This window comes from Colletotrichum scovillei (genome assembly GCF_011075155.1).
Source record: "Colletotrichum scovillei strain TJNH1 chromosome Unknown Contig00001, whole genome shotgun sequence".
Taxonomy (NCBI): Eukaryota; Fungi; Ascomycota; class Sordariomycetes; order Glomerellales; family Glomerellaceae; genus Colletotrichum; species Colletotrichum scovillei.
This window is the reverse complement of record NW_023336259.1, coordinates 115,352-142,825: the sequence shown is the minus strand read 5'-3', so window position 1 is coordinate 142,825 and position 27,474 is coordinate 115,352. Positions and strand designations below refer to the sequence as shown.

General features: G+C 54.0%; 8 protein-coding genes across 8 annotated transcripts; 3 read left to right on the top strand and 5 right to left on the bottom strand.

Annotated features, from left to right (window-relative positions):
* Window positions 1–605: 605 nt before the first annotated feature.
* On the top strand, window positions 606–2,556 carry HER10_EVM0011390 (uncharacterized protein; the record flags this gene model as incomplete). Its single annotated transcript, XM_035480823.1, has 3 exons — window positions 606–782; window positions 1,022–1,129; window positions 1,207–2,556. The coding sequence occupies 3 exons, from the start codon at window positions 606–608 to the stop codon at window positions 2,554–2,556; spliced, it is 1,635 nt and encodes a 544-aa protein (XP_035338912.1).
* Window positions 2,557–4,946: 2,390 nt separating this feature from the next.
* On the bottom strand, window positions 4,947–6,372 carry HER10_EVM0004567 (phosphomannose isomerase type I; the record flags this gene model as incomplete). The annotated part of the gene is made up of 2 exons (XM_035474206.1): window positions 4,947–6,161; window positions 6,223–6,372. The coding sequence occupies 2 exons, from the start codon at window positions 6,370–6,372 to the stop codon at window positions 4,947–4,949; spliced, it is 1,365 nt and encodes a 454-aa protein (XP_035338281.1).
* A 470-nt stretch (window positions 6,373–6,842) lies between these two features.
* Window positions 6,843–8,890, top strand: HER10_EVM0009006 (SAGA-associated factor 29). The gene has a single exon (XM_035478509.1). It carries the CDS (start codon window positions 7,529–7,531, stop codon window positions 8,567–8,569), a length of 1,041 nt encoding a protein of 346 aa, XP_035338707.1. The 5' UTR covers window positions 6,843–7,528; the 3' UTR covers window positions 8,570–8,890.
* A 1,804-nt stretch (window positions 8,891–10,694) lies between these two features.
* On the top strand, window positions 10,695–12,944 carry HER10_EVM0004770 (ADP-ribosylation factor family protein). The gene is made up of 3 exons (XM_035474403.1): window positions 10,695–11,561; window positions 11,677–11,823; window positions 11,954–12,944. Exons 1-3 carry the CDS (start codon window positions 11,312–11,314, stop codon window positions 12,115–12,117), a joined length of 561 nt encoding a protein of 186 aa, XP_035338293.1. The 5' UTR covers window positions 10,695–11,311; the 3' UTR covers window positions 12,118–12,944.
* A 204-nt stretch (window positions 12,945–13,148) lies between these two features.
* HER10_EVM0006210 (uncharacterized protein) lies at window positions 13,149–14,194 on the bottom strand (the record flags this gene model as incomplete). Its single annotated transcript, XM_035475802.1, has 1 exon — window positions 13,149–14,194. One exon carries the CDS (start codon window positions 14,192–14,194, stop codon window positions 13,415–13,417), a length of 780 nt encoding a protein of 259 aa, XP_035338424.1. The 3' UTR covers window positions 13,149–13,414.
* A 1,751-nt stretch (window positions 14,195–15,945) lies between these two features.
* Window positions 15,946–17,829, bottom strand: HER10_EVM0003068 (putative salicylate hydroxylase; the record flags this gene model as incomplete). Its single annotated transcript, XM_035472754.1, has 9 exons — window positions 15,946–16,025; window positions 16,099–16,320; window positions 16,411–16,520; window positions 16,591–16,669; window positions 16,728–16,786; window positions 16,861–17,051; window positions 17,108–17,386; window positions 17,470–17,595; window positions 17,665–17,829. 9 exons carry the CDS (start codon window positions 17,827–17,829, stop codon window positions 15,946–15,948), a joined length of 1,311 nt encoding a protein of 436 aa, XP_035338146.1.
* Window positions 17,830–20,316: 2,487 nt separating this feature from the next.
* HER10_EVM0006333 (uncharacterized protein) lies at window positions 20,317–21,073 on the bottom strand (the record flags this gene model as incomplete). Its single annotated transcript, XM_035475921.1, has 2 exons — window positions 20,425–21,073; window positions 20,317–20,389 (listed from the first exon to the last, which is right to left on the bottom strand). Exons 1-2 carry the CDS (start codon window positions 20,928–20,930, stop codon window positions 20,317–20,319), a joined length of 579 nt encoding a protein of 192 aa, XP_035338437.1. The 5' UTR covers window positions 20,931–21,073.
* A 1,154-nt stretch (window positions 21,074–22,227) lies between these two features.
* On the bottom strand, window positions 22,228–27,141 carry HER10_EVM0003686 (uncharacterized protein; the record flags this gene model as incomplete). Its single annotated transcript, XM_035473351.1, has 2 exons — window positions 26,662–27,141; window positions 22,228–26,605 (listed from the first exon to the last, which is right to left on the bottom strand). Exons 1-2 carry the CDS (start codon window positions 26,919–26,921, stop codon window positions 22,228–22,230), a joined length of 4,638 nt encoding a protein of 1,545 aa, XP_035338206.1. The 5' UTR covers window positions 26,922–27,141.
* Between the last annotated feature and the right edge of the window lie 333 nt (window positions 27,142–27,474).

The following is a 27,474-nucleotide window of genomic DNA, read 5'->3' as shown; positions in this document are numbered from 1 at the left end:
CGTCTTACAAGGAGGCGTGGGGAGAAAACAAGAACAAGATCTACCCCCATCCAGCAACTTACCTCTTATTTCTTCCTTTCTCCTCCTCTTCTTCCTTTGCCTCTACCTCCGCTTCCTTCACCTATCACCCACGTCCCATCCCAGTCAGTCTCGACGAAAATCAGACTTGCTGAAGAAGGGAAGGAAAAAGCAAAGCACAACGTCCCCCATCCTTCTCTGAAACGAGACAAGGACCTTGACGCCTGGTCACGACAGCACCGGCATCAGCATCAGCAGCATCGACAAAAAAAGAGGCTTATCACCCCCCTCATCGACGAACGCGAAGCACAGCATCTCTCCAATCCCACATCTCTCCAAATAAAAGACTGACCACACACACCGAAACAAGAAACAAACCAAAAAAGCCCAGTCCAGCCCCTCGCTTCCTGTGACAAGCGCGCCAATTCTTGCCCACACTACCAGACATTGCTACACGATCGAAGCCCACCACCCACCTCATCGTCATCGTTTATTACACTACCTTGCCTCCTCGCTACGTCTTAGGCCTTGATTTTGGGCCAAGATTATTCGAGAACGAAGTAATTTTTTGTGCTAATACAACAACGATGGTCAACCCGGCATACTACCCAGACGGAAGACGATATAGCCGCGTCGACCCGACATACGTCTATCCGGAACGGCAGCAACGACATCACTCGCATTCTTCTGAAGCGCGGACATCTAACATGACGGAACGAGAGACTGACACGGATACACCTCCCCGCAAGCGCATTGCCGTTGCTGTAAGTTCCTTTCCTCCTCCTTTGTCATTCCACTCCTTTCCCATTAGCTTGGATATGCTTTACAACTCTTGTTTGTCTCTTTTCTTTCACGTGGGTTTCTATATCAAAAACGAGCCCATTCTCGAAAGGTTGAACTTGAATGCTGGAAGCCGTAGGAGTTAAGGGAACTTGCATACCCGTTGTTTGATGTAATAAAGATGGGGAAAGGGGAAAAAAGTAAGATCTGACAAGATTTACAGTGTGGCCGTTGCCGGAAGCGCAAGATTCGCTGCAGCGGAGATACGGGCAATGGACTCCCATGCCAGAACTGCAAGGCCGCCGGCGCCGAGTCCTGCATGTTCTTACGAGTAAGTTGAACAATGTCCATGGGGGCCTCGATGCTGCCTGCCCTCTTGGAGTCCCGGACTAACACAGGTTCCCAAAGGTCGCCTCAACAGAAGCTCCCTGGGTATCTACGGATCAAACATTCACATACGATCTCAAAGCTGCTCGAGCATACGCCCACACCGCCATGGCCTCGCCCCTGAACTCGTCCCCGCCTCACCACTACACCTCCGACATCCACGACGGCCTCCCCCGCTACTCTTCAACATCAGCCAGCTACTACGGCGGAAAGTACTACGCCTCGCCCGCGACCATGCCGAGTTGGTCTGCCACGCCGGGCTACTCAGACGACGCCGTGGACTACAGCCCCGCCGCGGTGGCCTCCATGGGATACCCGTACTCTTACCAGCAGCCCTCAGACACGAGCTACTACTACCGCGTAAACCCTACCGCAAAGGTCACCGCAGCGACACCGAGTGCGGGTGACTTGTACGTCAACACGGCGGACGCCGTAGCGGCGGCGGGATACGCCTACGGCAGCAACGCCGGCACCGTAACGCAGCTTCCTCACCGTCCCGCTGCAAACGTGACAGCGGCGGCAGCAGCAGCAGCAGCGGTGCAACAGAGCGAGGGCCAGAATTTCTCCTTCACTGGCGTCGCCGCTTCTTTGCCTCCCGCCGGTGGCGACCGTCGACTCCCCGACCCGGCTACGCGTCAGCCCGTCGCCAACGTAAACGTCCTAGCCTACCGTACAGAAGGCGCCGCTGCTGCTACATCCTCTACGGCATCGACGTCGACAAAGTCCTCAGGTAGCCCGACGTCCCAGCCCTCCCCAATCTCAGACGTGACGACCAGCTACACTACTTCGGGCCCCAGCGGCTCAGGAAGCTTCGAGACGTCGCCCGTGTCTGCGTACCCTCCGCCGTCGCACACCGTTCCGTCTATGGCGCATCAGCAGCAGCGTATTTCCAACGCTGAGATGGCGGGATACCCGCCCTCCACGACCACGAGCGGTGGCAGCGAACCCATCTTCAGCGCCTCGGAAACGAGTCTTCGATCAGCGTCTGATTCCGACTTGAGCTACAAGTACACTGATTCTTCCACCGCGCCGTCGGGGGTAAGCAGAGACGGCAGCGGCCGTCGCGGAAGCGGCGAGACCACGAGTTCCACTTCCTCTTCGTCGTCCACTACGCCCGTAGGTGGAGGCGGCTCGCTTTCCAACGGGCAGCAGTATACCGTAACCACACCGTCGCCGGGCATGTACGCCTCCGTGGGTCACCATGGACGGCATCATATCGGGCAGTACATGCTCTCCGAGGAAGTCGCGGCCGAGCAGCACCATCACCAGCACCATCACGATCATCACCATGGTCACGGTCATAGCCACCACCACAGCAGTCACCATCACCACTCGGGTCGTAGGTCTGCGGGTGGCTTGTCCGCTTCCTAGGATGAAACCTTGCGCTCCGGCCGGCCGGCTGGGGCGCTTGATGCTCACTCATTGGTGGTGCCAGCAAAGGAATCGGGGGCCCCCTTTTCCGCCGTGGCAGTTACTGCTTGCTGCAACATTCTTTTCGCAATCATTTTTGTTTAATTCGTCCACTCCTTTTATTGCACTTTTCGATTTCAATAATTACGTCGCTGCCGACGCTCATTCTCGCCAAATGAGGACAAATCCTATGACAGTCACCGGTGAGAGAGGGAATCCCAACTCGGTGAAAGCGGAATACGAGCACAGGGTATGAAAGGGGAATAAACGTACGTCACCGAGTTCTCCAGAAACGGCTTTCATATTCCCAGATGCTATTCTGGGATGTGAGAGAACCTGCAGCGTAAGCCGTGGCGCACTCTCCACTTGCTGGGTTCCTGCACGCCTTTTCATCAACACGAAACATATGCATACTCCAACGATGAATGGGAGGTGCAGATTGTCATTGAGAAAACAAAACCGCCTTCTGTTCGTATGCTGTCGAAGCAGAGTACACCACAGCCTTATTTCCCCTCTCGTACGTCCTCGAAACAGAAGACGCCATTACAGGGGGAGAAGCTTTCGTTGTCAGGCAGGGGTGGTACATCGTCCGCTCCCCATTCTTCTCCAGCAGGAAGCAAGACGTGGCTTGCCCTTTTGTACGCAAGTCCAGGAACCGGAATTGGGGGTTCCTTTCTTCCCCGGTGAAGAGGGTGTGGTCTGCTGCATTTGTGTGGCTCAGCCTTGCTTGCCTTTATCATCGACGGTACCCAACGACAATGACGACGTCTACGCCGCCAACGTACATACCGTTACCGGAGGCCAAGAGAATCTAGAGAGGTCCCATACCCCTCCGGGACTAAAGCCGTTGGAAAAGACTACCCAATGTGGCCTTGCATCCATCAATGACATCTCAGGACACACTCCGTTCGTGTCTTTCGGTGTGGCGTGGTGGCTGTCATTGAGAACAAGAGGGGGAGGCAAGAAGCCGAATAGGATCTCACCTCGAGATCCCGGCGGCATATGCGGCTACCCGAACCCGGGACGCCCGCCCCTGACACCCGTCCAGTCCCGTCCCGTTTCATCCCTCCATTTCCCGCCTCGCAGGTTCGAAGTCAGATTTCCCCAATATTGGATCAATACCTCTCGACCGGAGTTATGAGCCCCCTCCCCTCTTTGGCCCCTCATTTCGTGTTCCCGGAGAGGATGAAGTGCCTTCTCGCCTTCCTCTCGTTCAATGGCACCGCATCTCGTTTCCGGTACGGCTCGGGTCATTGGCGAGGGATTCAAGTTCCGAGAGGGGAGCAAGGTCTATGGTCTCTTTGGGTTGTCTATGTTCTTGGTTCTCGATCCTACACTGCGTCCCTACACGCAGGTCATCATTCTCTCTCTACTTTCACACATCCATCATTCATTACCTTTTCCCCCAGTCACTTCCTCAATTTTCATGGTCTTTTCTACCTCATCGCTCTCGCGTGGTCTACGTTGGGTAATGTCGTACCAGTCTGCATATTTCCAGGTTTCTTTTTTCCCTCATTTGCGAGCGATTTGATACTGTTATCAAATCAAACAGTGTAACGCCTTGGTGATGAAGGGAAGCATTCGGATAATGAAAGGGATGGATGTTTAGAATCATCTCGGGGGGCGCGGGGCCTTATGACAGTAATCTCATGAGAACGGGGATAAAAAAAAAAAAAGAATGGAAGGATGAACTAAGAAGCATTGATACCTGGAGAACGGGAACCGAGGGATATGGGGTCAGGGAGCTTTAGGGCATGGTGTTTCATCAAAAAATTGAGGATGATTAGGGGTCGTTGTTTAGTCATTTCTTGCTCTTTTCATGCTGCCGGATGACATCTTGGGGCGTTGGGATGGCCGAAGTCTTGTTCGTCGCTCTCGACCCAAGGCTTATTCCTTTGTAGTTCCCTGTCACTATCATAGGCAGGGGTCAGTATTATTAATCGAATCGGACGATCCAGTCCCTCAAAAAATCCCCAGATAAATCACATGAACGCATCCATTTGTGTGCCCTGCTCGTGAAGCCCCCATATCCAGCGCGTGAGTGTCCTCAGTGCAATACGCTGAGGGTCCTGTGGCATGGGCTATCTTACGAGAGATAGAGAAGAGTCATTGAGGCTAAGAAGCATTTAATCTGAACCGGCGTTGGCGACAAATAGTCTAGACCAGGATCGGACTGATGCGTTGTACGATGGGCAGGAATCAAGTAAAAGTCAAATAACCTCTCTTAGGATGCTTTTCTTCGTGGTCTTCTCATATGGATATTGGGTATGAACAACTTGCTCCCATCGTCTCAAACACAGGGGGCAACATGGATAGTGTGTGCGCTGGCACATCTGTAAAAATCCCTTTCTTTACAGCTTTTCCTCCGGCTTCTCTTCAATCTCACAAAACGCCTTGAACGTGACAAACTCGTCATCGTCGTCGCCCTCGGACTGCAACACCAACTCTGCCGTCGATCCGACAAAGAAGACGTTACCCTCGCTAATCTTCTGCACCGTCGGACCAACGGAAATGGTGCCCTTGCCAGAAGTACAGATGATGATGCTGGGACCCTCAATAGGCTCGAAGGTGACCTTTGAGCCGTCGCCGTTCAGCAGCGACCGGACGACGCTGAACTCCTCAATGGGCGGGTCGTACAAGATGACGGCAGAGCCAGAGCTGTAGGCGGCGCGATTGAGGGTGGCGTAAGGGTACTCGGACGGAGACATCTTTTGCTCGTCAATGGGCGCGTAGTTGTAGGTGAGCATGTCAACGAGGGTGGACACGTCCTTGAACTTGGGGGTGAAGCCGGCGCGGACGACGTTGTCTGAGGCGGCCATGCACTCGATGATGTCGCCGGAGAGGTAGGCGTGGATGTCGTCGGCGACGAGGAACATGGCCTCACCGGGCTCCATCTTGACGTAGTTTAGGAAGAAGAGGACGAAGAGACCAATGTCTGCGCCGAATTCGGCGTGGTTACGGAGGATCAGCTCCGAGAGGGTCTCGCCGTCTGTCGTGGCTACGCCGCCGCCGGCGAAATTGCTGCCTTCTGACTTGGCGAGTTCGACAAGCTTCGCGGTCTGCTTCTCAATCTCTTCGGGTGTGGCAGACAAAAGAGCGGCAAAGGCATGCTGCAGAGCCTTCTTATTCCGGTCCTTGGTCTCGGGGTTCTCGGTCTCCTCCTCTCCCTTGACTGTATTGATGAATTCGTCGGCCTTGTCTTCGACGACCAGGCTCTTCAAGGGAGGAACCGTAGCGAGGAAGTGTGAGATCTCGGAAAGGGGTCGGAACCCACAGAGACCCTCGAATGGGGTAATGGCGATAGCCATCTCGGGTTTGTGGTTGTCATCGGGGTAGTTCTTGGGGTCGCGAGCGTGTAGCTGTTCGGCGAGCTTCTTGTTGGGGTGGGCCTGTATCGAGAGGGCCTTGTTGATGGAGAGGACTTTGAAGAGGAAGGGAAGCTTTGAGCCGTATTTGGAGGAAATGGGCGCGGAGAGAAGTTGCTGGTTGTCTTGAACGAGCTCGAGGAGCGTGCGACCAGACTGCAGGTCTTTTGAGGGGTTTGAGGGATGAGTGCCCATCCAGAGCTGCAAATACCAATTAGCAATGCGATTCTTGGGGATAATACAGAAACAAGGTTAAGCTCACCTCTGCGTAAGGCTTCTCTGACTCAATGCTGAAACCCTCAGCTGGCGTTGTCGCCGCAAAGCGCGCAGCTGCTGAGTCCCCTCCCTTCTTTCCCCATTCATAGGAGTTCACTCCGCATTGAAGCTTGAACAGAGGGACCTGTAGGACCATTGCGACTGAGGTGATGGAGCCAGATCAGCTCAAGGCAATTGAAAGAAGACGATGAACAAAGGTTCCAAGGGAGAGGAAAGATGCGACGACAATGTCGTACTAATAAAGTTGGGAGTGCGTATGCTCACCCCACCATTAGATTTGACGTCAGGGAGAGCTTCACTTGGGGGACCCCGCAGAATGGAGCCAATACCTCCGGACCCCTCCAAACGATCATCCCGTGAGGTCGGAGCACGGGCCCCGGGCAAGTGGTCGGGCCGCATGGCGGAGGGCCATTTGAGGAATCCCGTCTTGATTGGCTGTGTGGTTGGCCGAAAGTACGAGGTATCTTATCAGTTGACCCACTTCGGTTTTATACACTACCGCGGCGGATCGCAGCGGCACATTGGAGTAGTCGCGTTAGTGAGCCAATGAAGCTCTCAGCACTCCGCTTTCCTGCGCGTCACCCGATACCGCCCGCATTCTGCCATCAGCATCTCCATGATCCATCCCCCATCTCCAAACACCTTGATTGCCATGGCATTCAGAGACCTGGCCAATTCAAAAGCTTAAATCATTGCCTTTTCTCTTTTTGGTCGCGTCATGGGCTAAGTTTTCTTGGTCGATTTCTTTTCTTGTTTCCTTAAATAGCGTCTTTGCGCCTAGATACCCCAGCGACACCAGAGAGAAAGAGCTCAAGGCAAGCTCTACCTACCTTAGCTTTGGAACTGAACGTGACCCCCAACCTGCCTGCGACAGCTGGCGGAGCAACAACCAAGTGAACGTTGCGCTTTCCCTGTAAGTGCCTTCATGCTCGCCTTCCCTGCTTGCATCTAGCTACCTTGCCTAAACCTGGTTATCTCAACTCTCCCCTCCCGCATTTCTATACTCTTCCTCTTCCACCTCATCATCTCTACACCCGACTTATTCATTCCCATCATCAGCTCAACCCAGGACTGATATCAATATGACGCAGAAACGGAAGACCAAAACTGAGCAGCCGCCTCGCAGTGGTCAAACTGAGAAGCCTACCACTACCGAACCGAAGCCTGGGAGCTCAACCTCGAGCATACCTACGAGCACATCTTCTGCCTCGGCTGCCCGCGACGAGTCCACCTAGAAGAAGCGCGACTCGCCCAAGGTCCAGCCCAGCCCTTTGGAGTCTTTGCAAGCCAAGATGTCTCAGCGAAACCGAAGCGGCCGCGGCTCAAACCGCAACAATGGCAGCGGCCATGGCGAAGAGGTGCAGCTATGGGAATCTGCAAAGGAAAAGTTCCACGAGGTTGTGAACGGTGTCAACCAAGAAAATGACAACTTGGCCGAGCTATTGAAGCTTGACAAGAAGGCAGCAATGGCCAGCATGGACGGTGGAAACCCATCAGGCAGCGATCTTAACAAGATGGAGCAGAACTGCCGTTCCGGTGTCAAGCTGTCGGAGAACAACTCGAACAACATCAAGAACCTCATTGAACAGCTTAAAATTCTCAAGGCTGTGCAGCAGGCCAAGGAAGCAGCAGAGGCTCCGGCGACAACCGGCGCTTCATCACGGACCGGCAGCTCGACCCGCAATCGGGACGCCGCCGCGGCAGCACTCTACGACTTTGACGGAGCCGGTGACTCTCCGGTGCCTAGCCCCATCGGCGGAAGCTCGCGCAAGTACGGCGACCGGGGTAGCAACCGCGACAGTATGCCTCCCAAGGCAGATAGCGTCGAGCCACAGGGTTCCACGGGCTCCAACACGGCAGGTTCATCGTCAGGTGCCTTGGGGTCAAGCGCTTCCTCTGCAGCTCGAAGCAAGATATCGTTCTCCAAAGGAGACAAGGTAGCGTTCAAGCGGAAGAAAGATGAGCCGCAGCAGGGTGAAGCACCATATGATTGGATACTAGGTGAGGTGGTCGGCGTCATTGGCGAAGGCAAGAGCCGGCGGTACAAGTGCTTGGATGTGGAGCCGGAGGACAACGTCAAGCCGAAGGAGTACAAGACCTTTGCGTCGGGCATGATACCGATCCCGGCGGAGAACCAGACACACAATCTCGCTAAGCTGGAGGCGGGCAGGATGGTCCTCGGGCTCTACCCGCAGACAACGGCATTTTACGCAGCAGACGTTGTCGGCACGGAGCCGGACGGCAAGACGGTCAACCTCAAGTTTCATGGCGAAAACGACTCATCGACTACGCATCAGGTGGAGCGGCGCTACGTGCTGGAGTACCGGCCCTGAACCCAAGAGGACAAGGTCCCCGAGATGCAGATGCACCAGATGATCCAGATCTGGTGATGCGGAGAAGGAGAGGGCCAAACGCTCAAGTTGGGAAGTGCATGACGTTAGCGAAGTTTTAGCGAGAGCCATGAGCGGGCGTTCGCTTAAAGTATTGAGTTGAGAGAGTGTGTATTGGCCGAGAGATCAACGGCCCGGACATGGGATATCTGGTGTGTCTATCGCCAGGTCTCATTAAACAAACAAAAGGGGACATGACATGGCGGGTCGAAACGGAACTTAACATGCTTACTATGCATCCAAGGCAGGGGTAGCAGCTAGCGGGTATCCGTACCAGTGTGACAGGCTGGCAGTATTAGTAGTACGGATAGAAATGACTATCAACGTTTGCATGCTTTGCGTCTCTGTGCCGTTCCGAGTGTATTACGTAAGATACAGACGAGTCATCTCTTGTTTGGTGGCTTTTGAGTCTGTCACTCGTGATATGCGACTCGGATGTGTACATGCACCGATATGCGAGGCAGGAGACGCTGCAATCAAACTATCAGAGCCTTCAGAGGTTGGCTTCAGAATGTCAAATTTCGCCCCCTGACTCCGGCATGGCACGTGCATAGATATTTTATTCGAATGCCGTGACTTGGCCATGGTAGATATGGAGTGAGGTGGTGGTGTATGTATCCGTACCTGCAGGTCGCTAAATACGCCTATTGGCTAGGTAGGTAGAGCGACAGCCACGATAACGGGGCATGAAGGTAAGGTAGTCTCATCGTGTCATGGAGGGATGGAAAGATATCAGATTCCGTGGTCAAGGACGATTGAGATAGGTATGGATTGGTCCGTCTTGCAGAGAGGAACCAGATCGCAAGTCGAACAATCAGAGATGACAAGGAAAGAGAGGAGAGAGAGGCAACCTGAAGGGCACAGGGGGGAAAGAAGACCCCTTGGGGCCCTTGCTGTTTGGGATCCACCTCGAAAAAAGGTACACGAGCAGGCTGATTGGCTCCGGAGCGGCTTGCATGTCTCCGTTTGGACTGGAGATGTTCTGGTGTGGGAGCGGGAGCGGGTACGTACCTGCGTTTGAATCTCCGAGAATTGGTGTACTTTTTTATTCGTACCTTGCCTAAGATGGATAGACCAGGGGGGGCAATGTCCATGGAGGGAGACGCAGAGACTCAAAGAGGGAGAGAGAGAGAGAGAGAGAGAGAGAGAGAGGAAGAGAGGGAAAGAGATAGAGGCTGTCATGTTCCACAATAAAAATCTTTGGAAAAGGCATGGGGTGATGGAGTCTGCGTTTGTTGTTGTTGATGATGATGACTGAATGGATCACGGTTGAGAGAGTTGCTGGATGGAGTTGTCATGTCATGTGCAATGTGCATGCGCCCCAGAGCGAGCGCTGCATTGCTCGAGATTCAATATTTCCATCTAAACGTGATTGCGAATATCCTTACATCCATACGGATGACTTCGTACAGATGCGGCCCCTCTCGCTTCAATCGGGTCCCCCGCTTCGCTTCAGAGAGGGTTCAAGTTACGGACCCGAGGCAACTTTCAAGTGTTGAATTGCTGATGTAACTACCCATGGTGAGTGGCATGGCTCCATACTTAGTAGACGGTGAGGTGAGGAGTGTTTGATGGTCTGTGGTTCGGTCTGTGGTTCTGCCCGCCTGACCAGTCACCGCCAACCAGCTGGTGGGCAAACGGTTGAAACGCATGAGAAGCCGAGCCGCATATGCCCATTGCCATTGCCCATGTCGTAGGTATTCCGGACAACAGCCCAAGGCGGCTCTTTGCTAGTCTAGTCTGGCCTCTGTCAGATAATTCGGAAAGGAGGCAGGCTGTACGTACGCTCATGCCTCATATCTGGAGTCAGCAGCCAATATTCTGTAGCATGGCAGGTTGCAGGTATTCCCGTACCCATTGAAGCACGGATGGTTTAAAGTATCTGTACTAAAGTATCTGACAAGAAGGTACCTGACCTTACTTTGTACGTTTCCTTACATGAGTGAGCGCACTCACTTCGTTTCGGATGACGGCTAGCATTAATCATAGCCCAAATATAGCTGTCCATTGGCCCGTTTCGATACCGTCTTGGCGTCGTTGCTCCCTCCCTGCTTCTGCATCTGTCTCCCAGCCATCCTTCAGTGTTCACTCACACACACACACACACACACACGTCTCGGTACCTGTACGGTGTGGTGTACTCCAACGTCCCACGCAACGCCCGAGCGAACGAAAGGCTGCCCGGTCGCTACAAAGTGGAAAGTGGAAAGTGCCCAACTCCATTCGACCCCCAACCTCCGATCCCCGACCAGGTAGTCAGGTACGCCGCACAGCGCCTGCACCAACAACTAGTACCACCACTGCCCAAGGTACCTTACTCCAGCAAGTCGCAAAGTTGCTCGTTTTTTTTTGTGATAGCTTCTGCCATTCACCACACACTCCTTCTCTTCCGCAACTCTCCTTCGCCCAACCCCGGAACCCTCTCCCACCACCGACGACCGCTGCGTCTCGGGATTCAATTGCGCGCGACACCCTCCGAACCGTCAATCCCGCTCGTTGTTCCCGAAGTTTGGGGACACGAAGAAATCCAGAGTCAACGATCCATCATACCTTGCGACGACGTCCCCTTAAAGCCCGACACCGTACCACCGCCAGCCACCCCTCCCACCCACGACAAGAACGTCGACCGACCGACTCGCCCCCTACTGCCACGATACCCACGATAACGATCCCCCGGCAGTCACAATGGGTGGTCAACTCTCAAAGATGATGGGCAAGATCTTCGGATCAAAGGAGATGCGCCTGCTGATGCTGGGTCTCGACGCCGCCGGCAAGACCACCATTCTCTACAAGCTCAAGCTCGGCCAGGACGTCACCACCATTCCCACCGTCGGCTTCAACGTCGAGACCGTCACCTACAAGAACGTCAAGTTCAACGTCTGGGACGTCGGTGGTCAGGACAAGATCCGTCCCCTCTGGAGACATTACTTTAGCGGTGAGTTCTTCCTGCCCTATCCTCTCCTCTCCTCCGTCATGCCCCTCCACCCTCCAAGGGTAGTCTGTTCTTGATGTGATTCAGTTGTGCTGACGATACCATTACCCTCGCACAGGAACCCAGGGTCTTATTTTCGTCATTGACTCGTCGGATCGCGCGAGAATCGAGGAGGCCAAGTCGGAATTGCACAGAATCATCAACGACCGCGAAATGAAGGACAGCTTGCTGCTGGTCTTTGCCAACAAGCAGGATGTCAACGGAGGTAAGTCTACACAAATCGCACCCTCGATTCCAGCAGGTGGCCGTACTGCCCAACGGCTCGGGTTTTGCCCCGTTGGCCCTTTTCATCAGGACACGTTTGGAAGGCTGACCATGCGTGACTGCAAACACAGCCATGAAGCCGCAAGAAGTCACCGAGGCCCTGAACCTATCAAAACTGAAAGACAAGGTCTGGTACGTTGTGCCCAGTTGCGCGACGACGGGCGAGGGCCTACTCGAGGGCCTGGCTTGGCTGTCCAACAACGTCAAGGCACCACCTGCCCCAGCCAAGAAGTAGACGACGAGACGAGCGGCAAACGCCTTTCTCGACCACCAATCCGACTCTTTCATGATTCACCGACTCACCGATAACTCCACCAAGCCCATCGCCTGTCTACCCCATCTCGCCTTTCCCGATCTGTGTTCCCATCGCAAGAACGCGTATTGAGGCATCCAACGATCCCGGACCGAGTTCGACGGCGGGGACGTTCTAGATCCTAACAAACGTCCAAGCACCCACCGCGGCCCGGGTAATGGATGCAGGAAAAGATGTCTCCGCAAGGACGCGCTGCCAGGGACCTACCTCGAAAAACAGAGCGACTCATCCCTCATAATCCATTTCTCAGCAGCAACGGATTTCCATCAACCACGCGGAGACCTCTTGTTCTACTTCTTTTACCAAACCAAACCTCTTGATGTAACGTTTTTTAACTACGCTGATATGGAGAAAAAGACGGAGAGAAAGGGGGAAATAGGAGAAAGAGCCAAAAAGAAGGGAGAAAGGGGCGGCTTTTCCAACATATCATCATACGTTTTTCTCTTCCCCCCTCGGGCTGCTGGCTTATTCTCTTCTGTCGCCCCCTTCCAACATTTTCGTTTCTCTGGTTTCTCTGTTCCAATGTTGTTCTGAAATACCCGAGCTTTAGAAGGTGAAAGAAAAGAACGTGGGGATTTTTTTGGGGCGGGGCCTAACAGGCAGGTAGTGAGTGTTCTTTCTCTCTTCCCTTTTTTATTTTTGTGTTCCCTTATCTTCATAAGCTGTATTCAAATGATGTACAAGAAACTGTCCAAAAATGCCCGTCTGCGGTTCCCATCCTCGTCCATTCCATCTTTCCCGTGAAGCAGGTCTCCCTCGGCATTTGTGTGCCATTACCGTGAGGCATGTGGACTGTCTATTCGGTTCATACTAGCCCAGCCAGCTGGGCGAATCGGTCATATTTATCATTCATTATCATCATTTGTCAGGGGGGCCCAAAGGGAGGGAGGCTAAGCTTTTTCGCTCACTCATCTCCTCCCCCACCCGCTTTGACATTGTGTCCAGCCGCACGAGGCTACTACCATCGTTGGCATCTCCGCCCGACATCTGTCTGGCGCCTCAGCCACGGTTCCTGCCGCTTGTATCGTGCAAGTCTTAGCCCCCGTGAGGCGCGCTAGTCGGATTTTCTCCGAGGAGGTTCAGGGGGTGGGAACAGGACGCTACCGGTCCCCGAGAGCCTTGCCGATAGCCGGCCGGCTTCAGCGTATAGGTGAATGTCTCCCGGGGTAGAGATAGATCGACCTTTGGGGTGGACCACATCTACCGTTTCTCGATCGGCTCATCTAGCCACGAAGACACCGACAACGAAGGCGACGACCAACGCACCGATGCCGGCTTTGCGGTCCATGACGGCGATGTCGGCGGCAGCGTTGTTCGCGGGCGCGACCATGATGGGCCTGTGCCAGCCGCAGTGAGTCGAGGTGCCTTGCGTCGCGCAGGAGTAGTACGTCGTCTGGTAGTATCCCATCTCGGCGAGGTTCGGCTCCGGACGGGGGGTTACGCCGGGCGCGGGGGGGATGAGGGAGGCATAGTTTCGGGGGCCGGAGTCTGTGGGCGTTTCTACTGCTGCTGCTGCGGCGGCGATGGCTGCGGCTGCGGTGGCTTCGGCGGGGATTGTGGTTTGGGGTGTGTTTTTTGACGGCGAAGGGGACGACGGTGAGGAGGTTTGGTTGTGTGGTTTCTTGTGGAGGCGGGCTGGGCCCAGGCGGAGGGGTCGGCCTGATGCGCAGGGCGATGTGGAGTTGTGGTGTCCCGATGGGAAGGGGGAGGACGAGTTTGAAGGTGGGAATTTGGGGGTGAGGGTTGTGTAGATTGGTGATGGTGCTGGTGATTGCGATTGAGGTTGGTTCGGGTTCGGGCGTGGGGAGGCGGGGATGCCTGTTGGGAGGAGGGCCGCGCCGGTGGTGGGGAGGAAGGGCTGGATTGGAGGTTGTTGTGTGTCTGGTGAGGATGTTGATGTCGGTGGTGGGGTTGTGGGTGTTGCTGGTGTTGCTGGTAGGGCGGAGGTTGAGGTTGCGAGGAGGATGAGGGAGAGGATGAGATGGGAGAGGGGATGCATTGTGAGTTTCGTTGTAAGTGGATGTACTGGGTTTAGAAGGGGATGGGATATTAGGAGGATTGAAGATGAGGTGAGTCAGACCGGCTCTCTTTTTGATATAAGTCAGGTAAGAAATGAACAGGAATAGCTCCTTGAGGCTCTTCGGTGTTGAGCAAGTATGTGTACGGCTTAGAAGAGAATGTTGGAATGCTTAGTTGAACAATGGGTGGTTGAACATTGAAGTGTCAACGTCAATGAGACAAAAGAACAAGGTGTTGTACATTTTCGACCGGCCACGTTTGTGCCTTTATCACTTTCTTCGTCATTGTGATTACTGAGTTTGGGGGCGAGAAGCACCTGGAACATTTTGATTGACGGTGAGTCGTGACGCGGGAAGCAAAAAGAGTGGTGGATGGATGGATGGTAGGTGGTGGTGGATTGGGAGGTTTCTGTCCTGCGCTTGGTATGCAGGAGGAGTCACTGGGGTTCGCGTTCCAGAGGATGGATGGATGAATTGGGGTGTGTGTGACTGGACTAAAGCGCGTTTGGCATTTTGGTGGGGTGTCATTCAGGCACCTCTTCCCCCGTGCCTTTTCTAGAAGGTGAATGCCAACTTTACATGTTTCTTGTTTGGTGATTGCATGGCATTGGGGGTTTGCGTGGTGTCTCGTCATTTTTCTATTTGCGTGCATGTTTGAAGGTGTTGGTGTTGTCGGGAATGATTGGGTGGGAGGTCACTGTGCGGTTTTGGGGGAGGGGAGGATTTGCTAGTGCGATGGGTTGCGGTTCTTGCTCTATTGGAAGTGATTACTTTGGATTGGAGACGGCTCTAATGCAGCTACATGTAGCATCTGGGCCACCGAGGACGAACCGGTTCAGGATGGGTTTTTTGGGCAGGTGCCCGATATCTTCACCTCCGTTCGGGATGAGTACCTCTGCGAATACGGGGCGGGAGGGTGGGCCCCACCGGCGACGGAAAGACCGGGCCCCACACGGACTATGGTCCCGGTCCGTCTTGGGAGAAGGAGACAAACGTGCCTCGATCACTGCAGCGCAAGTACTAGGACTCAGTCGCCGAGAAAACGGGAGCAACGCGATAGAGTACTCTTGAGAATCAGAGAATCCCAAGATATTTAAGTAGCTTCGCCCAATGCGAAAAGTACTTAGCGGCCCAGTGTCGCCTGCTGAATCTGAAAGCCCGGAAGTGCAATTGCAAGCCAGGCAGGCAGCACGTAATTCTTGGCCCATCGGTGCTTCCCTCGAATGATTCAACCACAACCTCGAAATCAAAGACCCATTTCTGCTAGATACTAGGTAGTCTAGTTAGTAGCTTCATACTCCTAATGATGTCCACAATGCTGAAGTACTTCCAAAAAGACAAAAGAGTTCACCCCCCCGGTGGCGAACGGGGGCTACATCTCTGGCGCTCATATCTATATCTACGGTATATATATATATATATATATTCGACTCGAACTCGGGACCTCTGAGCCTTCACCGATCAGGCTGTTCGTGGACTTCAACCACTCCACCACCCAGCCAGTTTTGACCTGACCCCCAAGGGGGCGCCTGCTGGCTGGTGACGGGAACGGCGTTGAGGGGGGGTATATACTCTTCTCGTGTGTTCATTCGGAATATCAGGATAGTCACGTGGATTGTGTGATGCTTTGAAATAAATATAGGATGAAATCGTCGACCGACCACGAGATGCAAATCCTTCTAAGCCTCACTACCTCATCGTGCCTGAATCACCGGATGCTACCAATTCTACATCACGCCCTTTCCAAGAGGTCAAATGCGTCGCGAATGACACTGTTCTCGTAACTGAATATTTCAATGTCCTCAATAGTCTCTAGATTTCCCGAGAAGAAGCGGTGATTAGCACAGGTACTCGAGCGACATAGATCCAGGGGGGGTATCCTTACGCGGGACGTTGCCGTCAAAGTACTGTCTCTGCTCCTCGGAAACACGAGTCGGATCCCACTGGTGCATCGAAGACGCGGTCTGCGTTGCGGCGACGCGCTTTACCCGCAGCTGGTTGAACATGTTCAGCCGGCTTGAGATGTCGTCTTTAGATGTCATGTTTGAGAGCAGCACGCCTAGCGCTCCGGCGTCTTCGATCGCCATGGCTGCACCTTGGGCGCGCACTATAGAGAGTTAGCCGTTATCAGACCTTCTTGGGACTCTGGCCTGGGGGAGATTGATGATTATGTTGGTGTAAGATTTCTTCTGCTCACCTGGGGGCATAGGGTGTGCTGCGTCTCCTATGAGGACTACTCGGCCCCGGACGAGCCTGTCGAGCGGCTTTCGGGTGAAGACCTTCCATTGTCCAACGCCTCTTGCATTGCTAAGAATCACGAGATTGGTTAATGAGACCTGTTTCTGTTGGTGGAATGTCTCAGAAGCTTGAAACTTACATGCAGACGGATTGTACAGGCTTCGGATACTCTTCGACGACTTTGTAGACAAAGTCCTCTCTCGACGAAATGTCGTTGCCTTGGTAATGAGGTGAGCAGAGAGCTCTCTCATGGAAAATTTTCCCTGAGTCGCTTACCTTCTGAATCAATGGCAAGGTCAGGATGGTACAGCAAGCCGATGTTTTGAAGCGAGCCTCTGTAGTACGTGAACCTGTCAGCTTCTGGGAAATACAAGGGGCAAGGGGCGGAGTTGACTAGGGTGACGCCTACCCTCGACATCCGTAGATGATGGCACTTCGCATGGTCCCATAGCTGATGCGAATAGAAGTCAAGCCATCTTTAAAAAGAGCTACGACCTCCGGGTCGTCGCGGAGGTCCTCTACTGGAGCCATCAATCGGAGCATCGACATGTAGTGCTGTGCTTGCGGGGCGTTGTCCACGACCTTTGAGATGAAGGAAGACTGTGACCATAATCAGTCGTTGTAGACCGACCTGTGTAAGGGTGAGTGAGGCTTACTCGTATGCCGTCGGCCGCGATGAGTACGTCCTTCTGGACACTCTCGCCATTTTCAAAGTGAATGGTCCCGTCGGTGTCGATATCAGACACCTGGACGCCGAGGTGCAAGCGAGCAACGCTCTTCCTCGTTGGTGTAGGCTCCGTGGCTAGGAGCTTGAGCTCGTTGTGGAGATCAACGCGGTGGAAGAACAGCCAGGAGGCGCCGTATCTGGGTGTGTAGTCGGTGCATGTTATCATTCGCGTTTTGGCAATGTTGTCGGGGTCGTCGTAGTAGATGTACTTTTTTCATACGAATTAGAATCAAAACAGTTGTAAGCTCTCCTCATTGTATATGTGGACTTGAGGCGTAGTGATAGAAATACCTTCTCCGCGGTGGTGGCCCTGGCCCGCTCGAAGTCGAAACCGTAATAGTTGAGCACTCTCGTGGAGTTGGGAGGTGTTGAGATCGCAGCTCCTACCTCGCTCTTGAACTGTGACCTTTCATAGATCTGTATAATCATCCAAAGGTTTCAGCGAATTCTTAATGAAGGGAACAAATTTTGGTCTCACAGACTCACCTCGACATCGTGGCCACTCTCCAGTAGGCTGATGGCGGCCATCAATCCTCCAATTCCCGCTCCAATGATGCCAATCTGAAGCCTCTCGCTCTTTTCTGTCGGATGGAGGGCCTTTCGAGGCGGAAGCCTCCATCGTTTATCTCGAGTATTGCAATAAGACGTCATGCTGGTGAAAGGTACGAGTATGTTTGGCGGGTATGAGTAACTCAAGAACCCACACACGAGGATTTCCTTGGAAGATGGGGTAGTTCATATAAAGCTTGACCTGGAGTTCAGTAAGGAGTCATAATCGCTAGGAAATTCTCGAAGGATTATAACGTTGACACGTTGACACGTTGACGTAAGAATGTTGCTTACCTTCAACTAGGAGGGGTCACCCGGAGGTGGAGAGCCGAGCCGGCGATCTTAGCACGGAGGCTAGCTAGCTGGTTCGGCTCAGCTGCACCACCTTCCGCAGATGCCGTTAGCGTCATTTTGCACAACTGATCCAATATGTATGAATTTGGCGAAGTGGAGGACAAGTAGCGACAGAAGAATGAAGGTGCTACGTGTGTCGTTTGAGCCGCTGCTTAACGAGTGGATTGATGAGCAGCCCCAAGGTTGTATCGCGTTCCCTCATTCAGCTTGATTGTGAGGGGGAATGCAGTCAACTACAGTAACAATGTTTTCCATTTTGGTTCCTATGATGTGTTTCTCGGATATCATGGCGCTGGTCAGTAAATGTATACATCAACTTGTTCCAGAACCCGGCATAGGGCAGAAGCATTGCAAGGGAAGGCGGTCTAGGAGGAGGAAGGATAGGCGGTAATACCAAGGTAGTTCAAGACATAGTACATAAGTAATTAAACAGTGCTCAGAGAGCTGTTGATAACAATGTAAGATCTGGGGCTCAGAATCGGCTGGTGGAGTGAAGCCGATCACCTGTGTCCTGCCCACGGAAGTCTTGTGGGTTGCTGACTGACGTTTTTAGCTAGAAGACGAGAAGGAAGTATCGATACGGACTTCCTGCTGATTTACGCCACACCTCATCAACAAATGCAAGTTCGTCTTTCGCCATTGCCTCTCCCCCCCGGAGGCAACGTCTCACGGACCGAACGCCTTCCCGAGACCATCCAACAAACAACAAACTTCCTCCGCACCACCGGGCATTCTCGAGCCCTTCCAATTTCCCTCAATGATCCTCCGCGACAGCTTCATCACACCCGTTATATCCGCAAGTGCCACAGTATCCTCTTCCGTTCCGGTGCCACGCAGCATAAGGCGGACGTTCCTGTCCAATACCTGATATTCTGGCACATCCTCCTCTCCATCCAGCACCAACACAGCAGCCGCGCCAATACCACATCGCGGCCCTGGATGATGCTGCCCCATCACCGCCTCCTCACGCAAAGAAATACCCCTTCCAAATCGACAAAGAAGAACAGTAGCATCCCGGAGAGCCATGCAATGAACCCCGCTCAACGTCCCAGGCTCGAGCCTCCTTGCCGTTCGAAGAACCTTGCCCGCTCTCCAAACCGCGCTCCGGTCCTCCGGGCTTTCTTCAACCCCGTTTATTGAGACCTCGCTGTGGATGTGTTGAGGCAGTGAGGGTGACGCACCAGTACCACGAAACTCATCCCTATCCAGCGACGTCGAGATGTACATATGAAGAACCTCATACATCATCTCCGCACCAGAGGACATCGTCCACCCCGCCGCTCGCAAGGAAGACTCAAACAATTTGAGCGTCGAACCCAGCTCTAGCCGCCGTGAGGATAAAATCATGGCGCTCCATTGTCCGTGGCCGCTGATGGCCCTCAGCTGGCGGCATTCTTCAACCAGCACCCAGAGACCAGCATAGAAGCCTTGAGTGACGAAGTCCTTGTTCACCGTACTGTGGTGGAGGGATCTAGCAACCAGCGTCGGATCACCCATCAAGTCCTTCAAAGACAGGGTCGGCGATAGCGAGGAGGAGAAGGAAGAAGAGTAAGGAGATGTTGTTGGCCTCAGCATTAACCGCATCATCTCCTCCCTCCACTCCACCGCCGACTCAGCCCTCCATAACCCCCCCGGCGAAGGAAACGGAATACTCATGTCTCCGTACCTAGCCAAACCCCTAGTCCCATGCGCTATCCCGACATGGCTATCCATGATGTACGCAGCATACACCAACCTCCTTCTTGCCTCACGAACAGACCACCTCCGCCAAACTTCTTCAAGAGCTCCATCATTCAGGGTGTACAGATTCTCGCGTTGATAGAGGGTCTGATCAGTCTCCATTGCTCCTTGAATATGCCCGCCGTTTTTCATCATCACCTGCATACACCCAGAACAGGCTTCTGCGAATGCAACCTTGCGCTGGATGCCGCTGAAGAATGCGATATGCTGTTGCAGAAAAAAGGCCTGGGATAGGCTAATGTCGCAGAGATTGGCGTGGTTGTTCTCCCACTGTCGTTTTCATTAGTGACTGAAGCACAAAGGTAAGAGCACCCCCCACCGGCTTCGAAAACTGAAAAGAGACACAGGAGACGGCCGAGGAAGACACTCACACTCCGAAAAGAAGAAACCCTCACAACATCCTGCATTGCGTACCCGAACCTCCTTGCTACAGCCGAACCAACATTAGTGGCGCCCACGGCAATCAAGGCACCCAACAACTCCGGCCTCTGCTGGTCAAGACGCAGTGTAGGGAGGTGTACCACGTCGATGATCCCATACTTCGCTGTCGCCATCGAAGAACAATGTACTGATGAAGCTCTCCCCAAGCAGTCGCGAGCATACACCTCCAAAAGCGCATTGAGCGCCTCCACCGACGGGAAAGCAGCCAAAACAGGTCCGGCGTTGGCACGGGATGTGTTGTCGAGGATCATACCGACAATAGCGTTCCGTGCCACTGGCGAGATGGATAAACCGACAACATCGCTGCCATTTCCAACACTAAAACCACCGAAGCAAGGCGTCTTCGATGTCCAGGATGTTCCCCCTGCTTTCAAACTCTCCTCGTCCGCCGCGAGATGCGGTCTTTCCATTTCGCTGTTCTCATCACTCGACGGCTCCCAAGATCCAGTCCTATGGCTTTCCGGCGTCATGGGTGGCGACATGGACATATCGGTACCGCCGTTCTGCCCTTGCTCTTGCTCCTTCTCCTGTGTCTGCCTCGGCCTATCAGATGCGATGGCATCCAGCCCCTCTGGCCCAGCCTCGTCGAACCGTGTCTGCAGGTACGACAAATCCGACATCGCGATGTTCCACTCCGCGCCAAAGGGAAAGTCATCCATCGTCATCATCGCCGGTGCCGTCTCGTCGAGGGTCCCTTGGATAGTTAGCCGCGTTTGCGTGTAAATCTCCGGTCCAGCCTGGACCTCGTCCAAAAAATCAGAACCAGAACCAGAACCAGGACCACCAACGCAGCTGTCCCCCTCAACCTCACACAAACCTCCCCGTCCAACACACCTCGCACAAGGCTTTCTCTCGGAACATTTTACCTTGGCAGCCTTACACGCCTTACACGCCGATCTAACTCTTTCGCCCCCATCAACCTCCCTCGGTAACTCATCAGCCCCGTTCCTCTCCCCTTCCACGACAATCACCGCCGTCTCAGACTCAGATCGACTACCACCGCCATCATGGGTATTTGTCTCATGCCTTCTCAAGACATCCAATCTCCCAAACCCCTTCCCACAGGCCCTACACGTATACGGCCTCTGCTTGGTATGCACAGACCTGACATGGCGCGCAAGATGCTCCGTACGATGGTAGCGGCGTCGACATCTGGAACACTGGTAGAGAGCCTGTTCCTCACTCCCTGCTTTCCTGCCAGTTATCATCGTTTATCTTTTTCGAGATTGGCAAGGTAAAATGGTCCAGTATGGTCGGGATATAGACCCCTGTCGTTGACCGATTTACGGAGTCCAAGGTTCGCAAACGTGAAAGTTAATGAGAGTGCCAAGAATAAGCTTATTCGTCGTCAAAAAGCAAAAGGTCAAGACGAACTACGGAGCTCAGGGATCCTTTGCTTCACGGGCGGCACGCACAGGTTCATCAGCTCAACATAAGTCGGCGAAACAACCGGCCCCAACCACCGACCACCAACGGACTTATCTCCCCAGACTCGGCCATCGGCCACCCTCAAACTCCGTGGTCCGTCCATTTCGGACCCGATCCGCAGCCCCTACAGCGGGACTCGTTGCATACAGCTGACAAGACGCCCACATTGAGTGATTTACACGCAATGATGCAGGCGACAGCGTCCGACGCGATGTTACAGCGGCAAGCACACCCGTAGATCTACACCCTACTAGGCTGGAGTTCCACAAAACCTGTTTCGATCAAACGGGTCACTTGCGCGGTTGCACCGCTGCCCATGCAAGAACGACGTGAATGGATAGCGGACATTGACTTTTGCACAATATATTCCATTGATGCAGAGTACCCTGCCGGGTACGGGTATCCTCATTTCTCAAAGCAAGAAAAAGCTAGTAAACATGTCGAGAGAACTTCTCGACCTTCTCGCCCCCCTATTACATACACTTGCAGACGCCCCGCCACACCATCTGCCTAACGCTTCCTACCAGACAACATTTCCTAAAACCTTGCCGATGACTTGCGTGGCCCCTTCCCCTTTGCGGCGGATCTCGCGGGCATCGAGCTCGACGGAACGGATCTACCCGCAGTCGCCGTCTTGGCCGTGCCTCTCGCTGCCGGCACACTCTTCGCCCGCGGGTTGGCCTTGGCGGGCTTGCTTTTCTGCACCCAGCCGGATCCACGCGGAAGACTGCTGCTGTTGTTCCCCTCATAGTCCTCGTCAACATCGTCTTCCGCGTAATTCTCCTCCAGCGGCGAGCTAGGCGGGCTCGAGGATAATGTAACTACCTGCGATCCAGGAGGAACCACAAATGGAGAGGCTGTCCGGACCCGCTCACGTAGTCGACGGGGCTTGATGTCCTCCACCTCGACGAGTGATGAGGGCACTGACTTAGTCGGCTTGAGATCCGGCAAGTCTGGCGACTCAGAGAGAGTCACTCCATCTGGCTGGCTCGAGTTGGGGAACAATTTCTTCCGTGTCTTCCCAAGTTCATTGGGCGACTCATCTTCTTCTACCTCGATTTCACCGTCTTCATTAGCCTCGTCGATTTGGCGCATGGCGGCGTCGTATTCTTCATTGCGAGAAACAATGGACTTCCGTGACTCTGTCGCCGACAATACCTGGTACTTGATTTGGCTCTGTGTGTTCTTCTGCGAATTTCGCTGCGAAGCCGTCTTGAACAGGCTCTCCAGTGACGGAAGAGACGACTTGTCGCCGGAGTTTGGCTCAGGTGTGTCATTATCTCTGGTTGGCGTGCGGACCTGAGCTCTCGGAGTCGATGCATCCACAGAAGGGGAACCATGACCAGCGTCGCTCATCATCTGGGTGTCGTCGCCTCCCATATTGAAGCTAAAGTCATCCGGGTCGAGTTGCCGACCACTGCGAATGCTACTCACAGATGAGGGCGGCGGAATGACCTCTTCAGCGGCAAGTTTAGTAGCCGCATCTCCGCTATTATCCGGCGCTGGCGCAACGTTCTTCGCAACGCTGTCTTGGGACAGCGGGGACTTTGAAATGACTCGGGGTGTATTGGCAGCTTGCAGCTGGTCGAGCAACTGGCGGGATGGGCTGCTTGTTTTGTGACGACTGACTGACGGTGACACATCTTTGCGAAAGCCTGCTTCTTCGATCATGATGCTGATCTCATGACGACGATCCGATGAGATGGAGAGGGCATTGCCATTGGAGTTTTGAGAGTCGTCTTCTGTTGTCGGCACCGTATTATCGTCTTTCGATTGGCTTTTGGCTCGCGGGGTGGGCACATCGCTTTCGTCCGTATTGTTGTCATCACCCTTCAAGTGTGTATCGAGTTGATTAGAATCATCGCCGTCCGCGGATGCATCAAGATGAGGGTCACTACCCACGACGACTTGAGGCTGTTGTTCATCCGTATTAGCCCTGGCTCGACCTCCCTTTGCATCGACTTTTGACTGACTTCCAACTTCACCCACCTCGGACTGACCGGAAATTTCTCCATTAACCTGAGACGGCTGGCTTTGGCCGTCGTATATGGTTTCGTGAATGACGCTGTCTGTAGGGCCACTTTCGCCCTCCGAGGCGCCCGATTTTTCGTTTTCGCCCTGTTTTGTGTCATCTTCCAGAGGAAACTGCACAATCTTGGGCTCGATCAGTTCCAGATATTTCACGCGTCGATGTCCTTCTTCGAGTTCATTTTCTGCATCCTCATCATCCTCGTCGTCATCGGGGGCTTCAAAGCGATCGTAAACTCTCTCCCCAGTCTCTTCGTCGTAGGTCTTCTCGGTCCGATCCACGCCTCGATCACGATGAGCCAATATAAATTCAAGATCGGATGCGTCCTCATCATAGATCCTGACTAGAACGCCGGTCAAGCTCACTACTTGGGGTTGCCAGTTGGTTTGTGATGACAAGACCAGTTGCTTCCAAGTGACAACCATGCCTAGTTTGGCTTCTCCTGGGCGAAGGTCCGGAAGAGTGGACAGATCGGATGGAAGTGAAGGGAGATCGTCAATGTCCGTCGCCTGGCTTTCTTCAGCTGGTTTCTTGAGTGCTGGTGGATCGTCAGACGAATCGTCGTAATTGAGTGTCGTGTCTCCCTCTTGAGCAGACTCAATCGCGTCGGAGAAGGTCACACCAAAACTGTCATCGGTTACGCGACGCTTCTTCGACGATTGAGAGTCGGCATTTTCGTGATATTGAGCTTGATCGCGCTGTACGCGCTTACGCTTGCCCCCGCGCTTATTCTTCGAACCGAACCATTCTTCCACCTGCTGTTGGGGGTCCCAACGCTGGACAAAAGGGAAGGGCGGTTCGGACAGCTCGACCCCGTCGTGGCAGCATTCTACGGCTCGGTAAGCGATTTTCTCGCGCCAGGCTTCGGGGTCTTCCTGTACCGATTCTTGGATCTGTGCGGATTCGCTAGGCTGAGAAGCCCCTTCTGACAGACGAGCGTTGGTGTGAGGCCGGACACCCTTCATCAGATCTTGACGAATCTTGTCTTCGTCAGCCTTGTTTTTCGGGTTCTTGAGCCCCAAAGATCCCATGAGCATGCGGCGGGCAGCTCCAACATTGGGCTTCATGCGCCGCTGAGAGGCAGCTTCTTGCGCGACAGGGCTCTGTGAAGTCTCCATCATGTCGGCATCAGCAATTGATGTTCCCACATCTTGAGGTGCAGAGTCGGGTACCTCAAGGGACTTCTCTTGGCTAGTCTCAGCTGGGCCGTCGGATGCAATAGCGTTCAGTAAGGCTTGCTTTCTTGCCAAGAATGCTGCCTGCATCTCAGACATCTCCGCTGGGGAGAACTCTTCGCTATTCTGAGCCGATGGGGACCTCTTCTGGCCGGCCATTTTCTTGGCAAGTTTGCGCCTCGCATTTCTTTTTTGCGTCTTGCTCAATCCCTGACCAGGAGGCACATCGGGCTGATCTTGCTTGGTCTGGGCTGCGGCGACTGGTGCTGCTTGTTGCAGCTCCTGGGTTTCGTTGGGTTCAAAACGAATCCGTTGGGTAGAGAGGGTCTTGCTGGGAAGCTCCTCAGGTTCGGAATCCGAGCTAGAATCTTCGCTGCTGCTGTCGTCTGAAGATGAATCTGACGATGAATCGGATGAGACCTCGAAGACCGCGGCCTGTTTCGCGGACAACCGGTCTTTTGCAGATGCCACACTTGACTCATCGCTGGATGAAATGTCGGAGCTCGATTCGTCGTCTGAGCTCGAGGCTTCTTCGTCGGCCGAGTCTGAATCGTCTTCATCCGCAATAGGCCCACCGGCCCCCGCTTCACTCGATTCGCTGTCGGATTCGTCGTCGGAAGAAGAGGCAACTGTATCATTTTCGGAAGCGTTGCCCATCTCCTCATCAGACTCAGATATTGCGCGATCGGAACCTGATTCGGAGTCCGAAGTTGAGGTTTCGTCACTGCCAATCGAAGCATGATCGGCGTACGCATTATGGTTCAGGGTCTCTGAGGGTTCATCGCTATCCTCCTCCTCTTCCTCATCTTCATCCTGGTCATGGGATGTGGCGTGAGAGGACCGAGCAAGTGGACTCGATTCCCGGAGAACGAGCTCACGCCCCGTGCTCGAGTTCGCGTGTCGGATTGGACTGCTGGACAGACTCCTCGCCTGATGATCCAAAGTCTGCTGGAGGCTGAGACGGGATTCGAATGTCTTATTCAGTTTGCGATATACTCTGGCGAAGTTGGCGCCGTATCTCAACAGCGCCCTTTCGATCGTCGAGACCTGAGCGCTAGGGAACGCGGCTCTCAGTGCAGCAATCTTGTCGAGCGTGTCCAAGTTTAGCTGGAACCTATTTGACCTTCCTCCAGATCTGACTAGCGCATTGCTCGCTGACGGTAGTGGAGAGTCATCAGACGTCTCCAACGAGCGCCTGCTACTGGCGGTTCCACTGGATGCTCTCCTGTCTCTAATGTTTCGCAGCTCTTCGAGGATATCGCCTTCTCTAACGGCGGCATTGTCTTCTCGAAGCAAACGGAGCTCATCCTGAATGTCATCATTATCCGAGTCCATGCCCTCATCGTCATCGTCGGCGGCGGCAGGCTCAAAGTCGTCCTCGCTTGCCTCAGAGTCGCTGCTTAGATCTGCATCGTAGAACCGCGTGCGGAGTTGGACGCTCGAGGGATCCTCCTGTGCTCTTGTGGATTCGTACTCCAGCATCGGCCGCTCTGCCTCGGCCTCAGAAGGGGAGCCTTCTTCATCTTCGCTGACGTATGTGATTCGAGCCTTCTTTCTCGGGGGAAGACTGACAGTAGGGCGGTCTCGGGGGGCTCTGAGCCAGGGGCGCCCGAAGGCGAGACCGTCGACAAGGTGCTTTCCGTCGGCGGAAATCTGGTGTCGCCCGCTGAGTCGCCGTCTTTTCAGGTCGCCGGTCAGGAGGGGGCGAATGCTAGCAAGTGTTAGCTTTCGAAAGGCACTTGGAAGTCGATGAATTCGTGGACCTACATGACTTGATCATCGTCCTTAAGTACCTTGTAGACAAGGTGATAGTGGACGCATTCGAAGCCGTCGCCAGAGCCATCCTTAAGCTCAACGGCGTAGTCCTCCAGGCCCCATTCGCCGCTCTCGAGGGGAACGACATCGTTGACCAGAGCGAGGAGCTTCGAGATGGTGAGGTCATCGGTGGCGGTGACGTTCCAGAGAAGCTTGACATCGGGCACGGCGTGGCGCCGAACCACAAGGCGCAAACGCAAGTCCTTCTCCATCTTCGCCGAGTCGATTAATATCCTGCGCTACGCTTGGTTTATTCCATGGAGGGTAGAGCTCGCCGGCTGCGTTGTAATGTGATGGGAGTCGAAGAAGAAAATGAATGTGGAAATAATACAAAAGAGTGGTGGTGCTGGCAAGAAGAAGGGTCTGACGGTGGGAAAGGGACCTCAATCAGAGAGCTCTGCAAAGAAGGCAACCGCCCAGGATTGAAAGAGCCTTCCAGGTTGAGTTGACGCGCATGGGGAAAGAGAGCTCCAGACCGCGACCGACGCAAAATTCTGGAAGGTGGGGCCGGGCCGTTGTGGCGGCTCTACCTAGGGACGTGCGGAGCCACGGGATGTCTTAGTCAGCAACACTCTCACCTCTCCAGGCTCCCGACCTCAATTCATTCACTCACTCACACACACCTTGCTTGATTCAGCCCGAATGATCACCACCACCACCACCCGTGCATGCAAATAGGTAACCCACTTGGCCGTAAACCTTCCCTGACCAAAGTCTATTTGTTGGTAAGAACAGCAAAAAGCGAAGATGCGGCCAGTGTGGATT

Excerpts from the sequence above, each read along its gene's own strand:
- HER10_EVM0004770 (XM_035474403.1), top strand. The coding sequence starts at position 11,312 with ATGGGTGGTCAACTCTCAAAGATGATGGGCAAGATCTTCGGATCAAAG. Across the intron at positions 11,562-11,676 it reads CTGGAGACATTACTTTAGCG|GAACCCAGGGTCTTATTTTC; the intron begins GTGAGTTCTTCC and ends ACCCTCGCACAG. Across the intron at positions 11,824-11,953 it reads CAAGCAGGATGTCAACGGAG|CCATGAAGCCGCAAGAAGTC; the intron begins GTAAGTCTACAC and ends CTGCAAACACAG.
- HER10_EVM0009006 (XM_035478509.1), top strand. The coding sequence starts at position 7,529 with ATGTCTCAGCGAAACCGAAGCGGCCGCGGCTCAAACCGCAACAATGGC.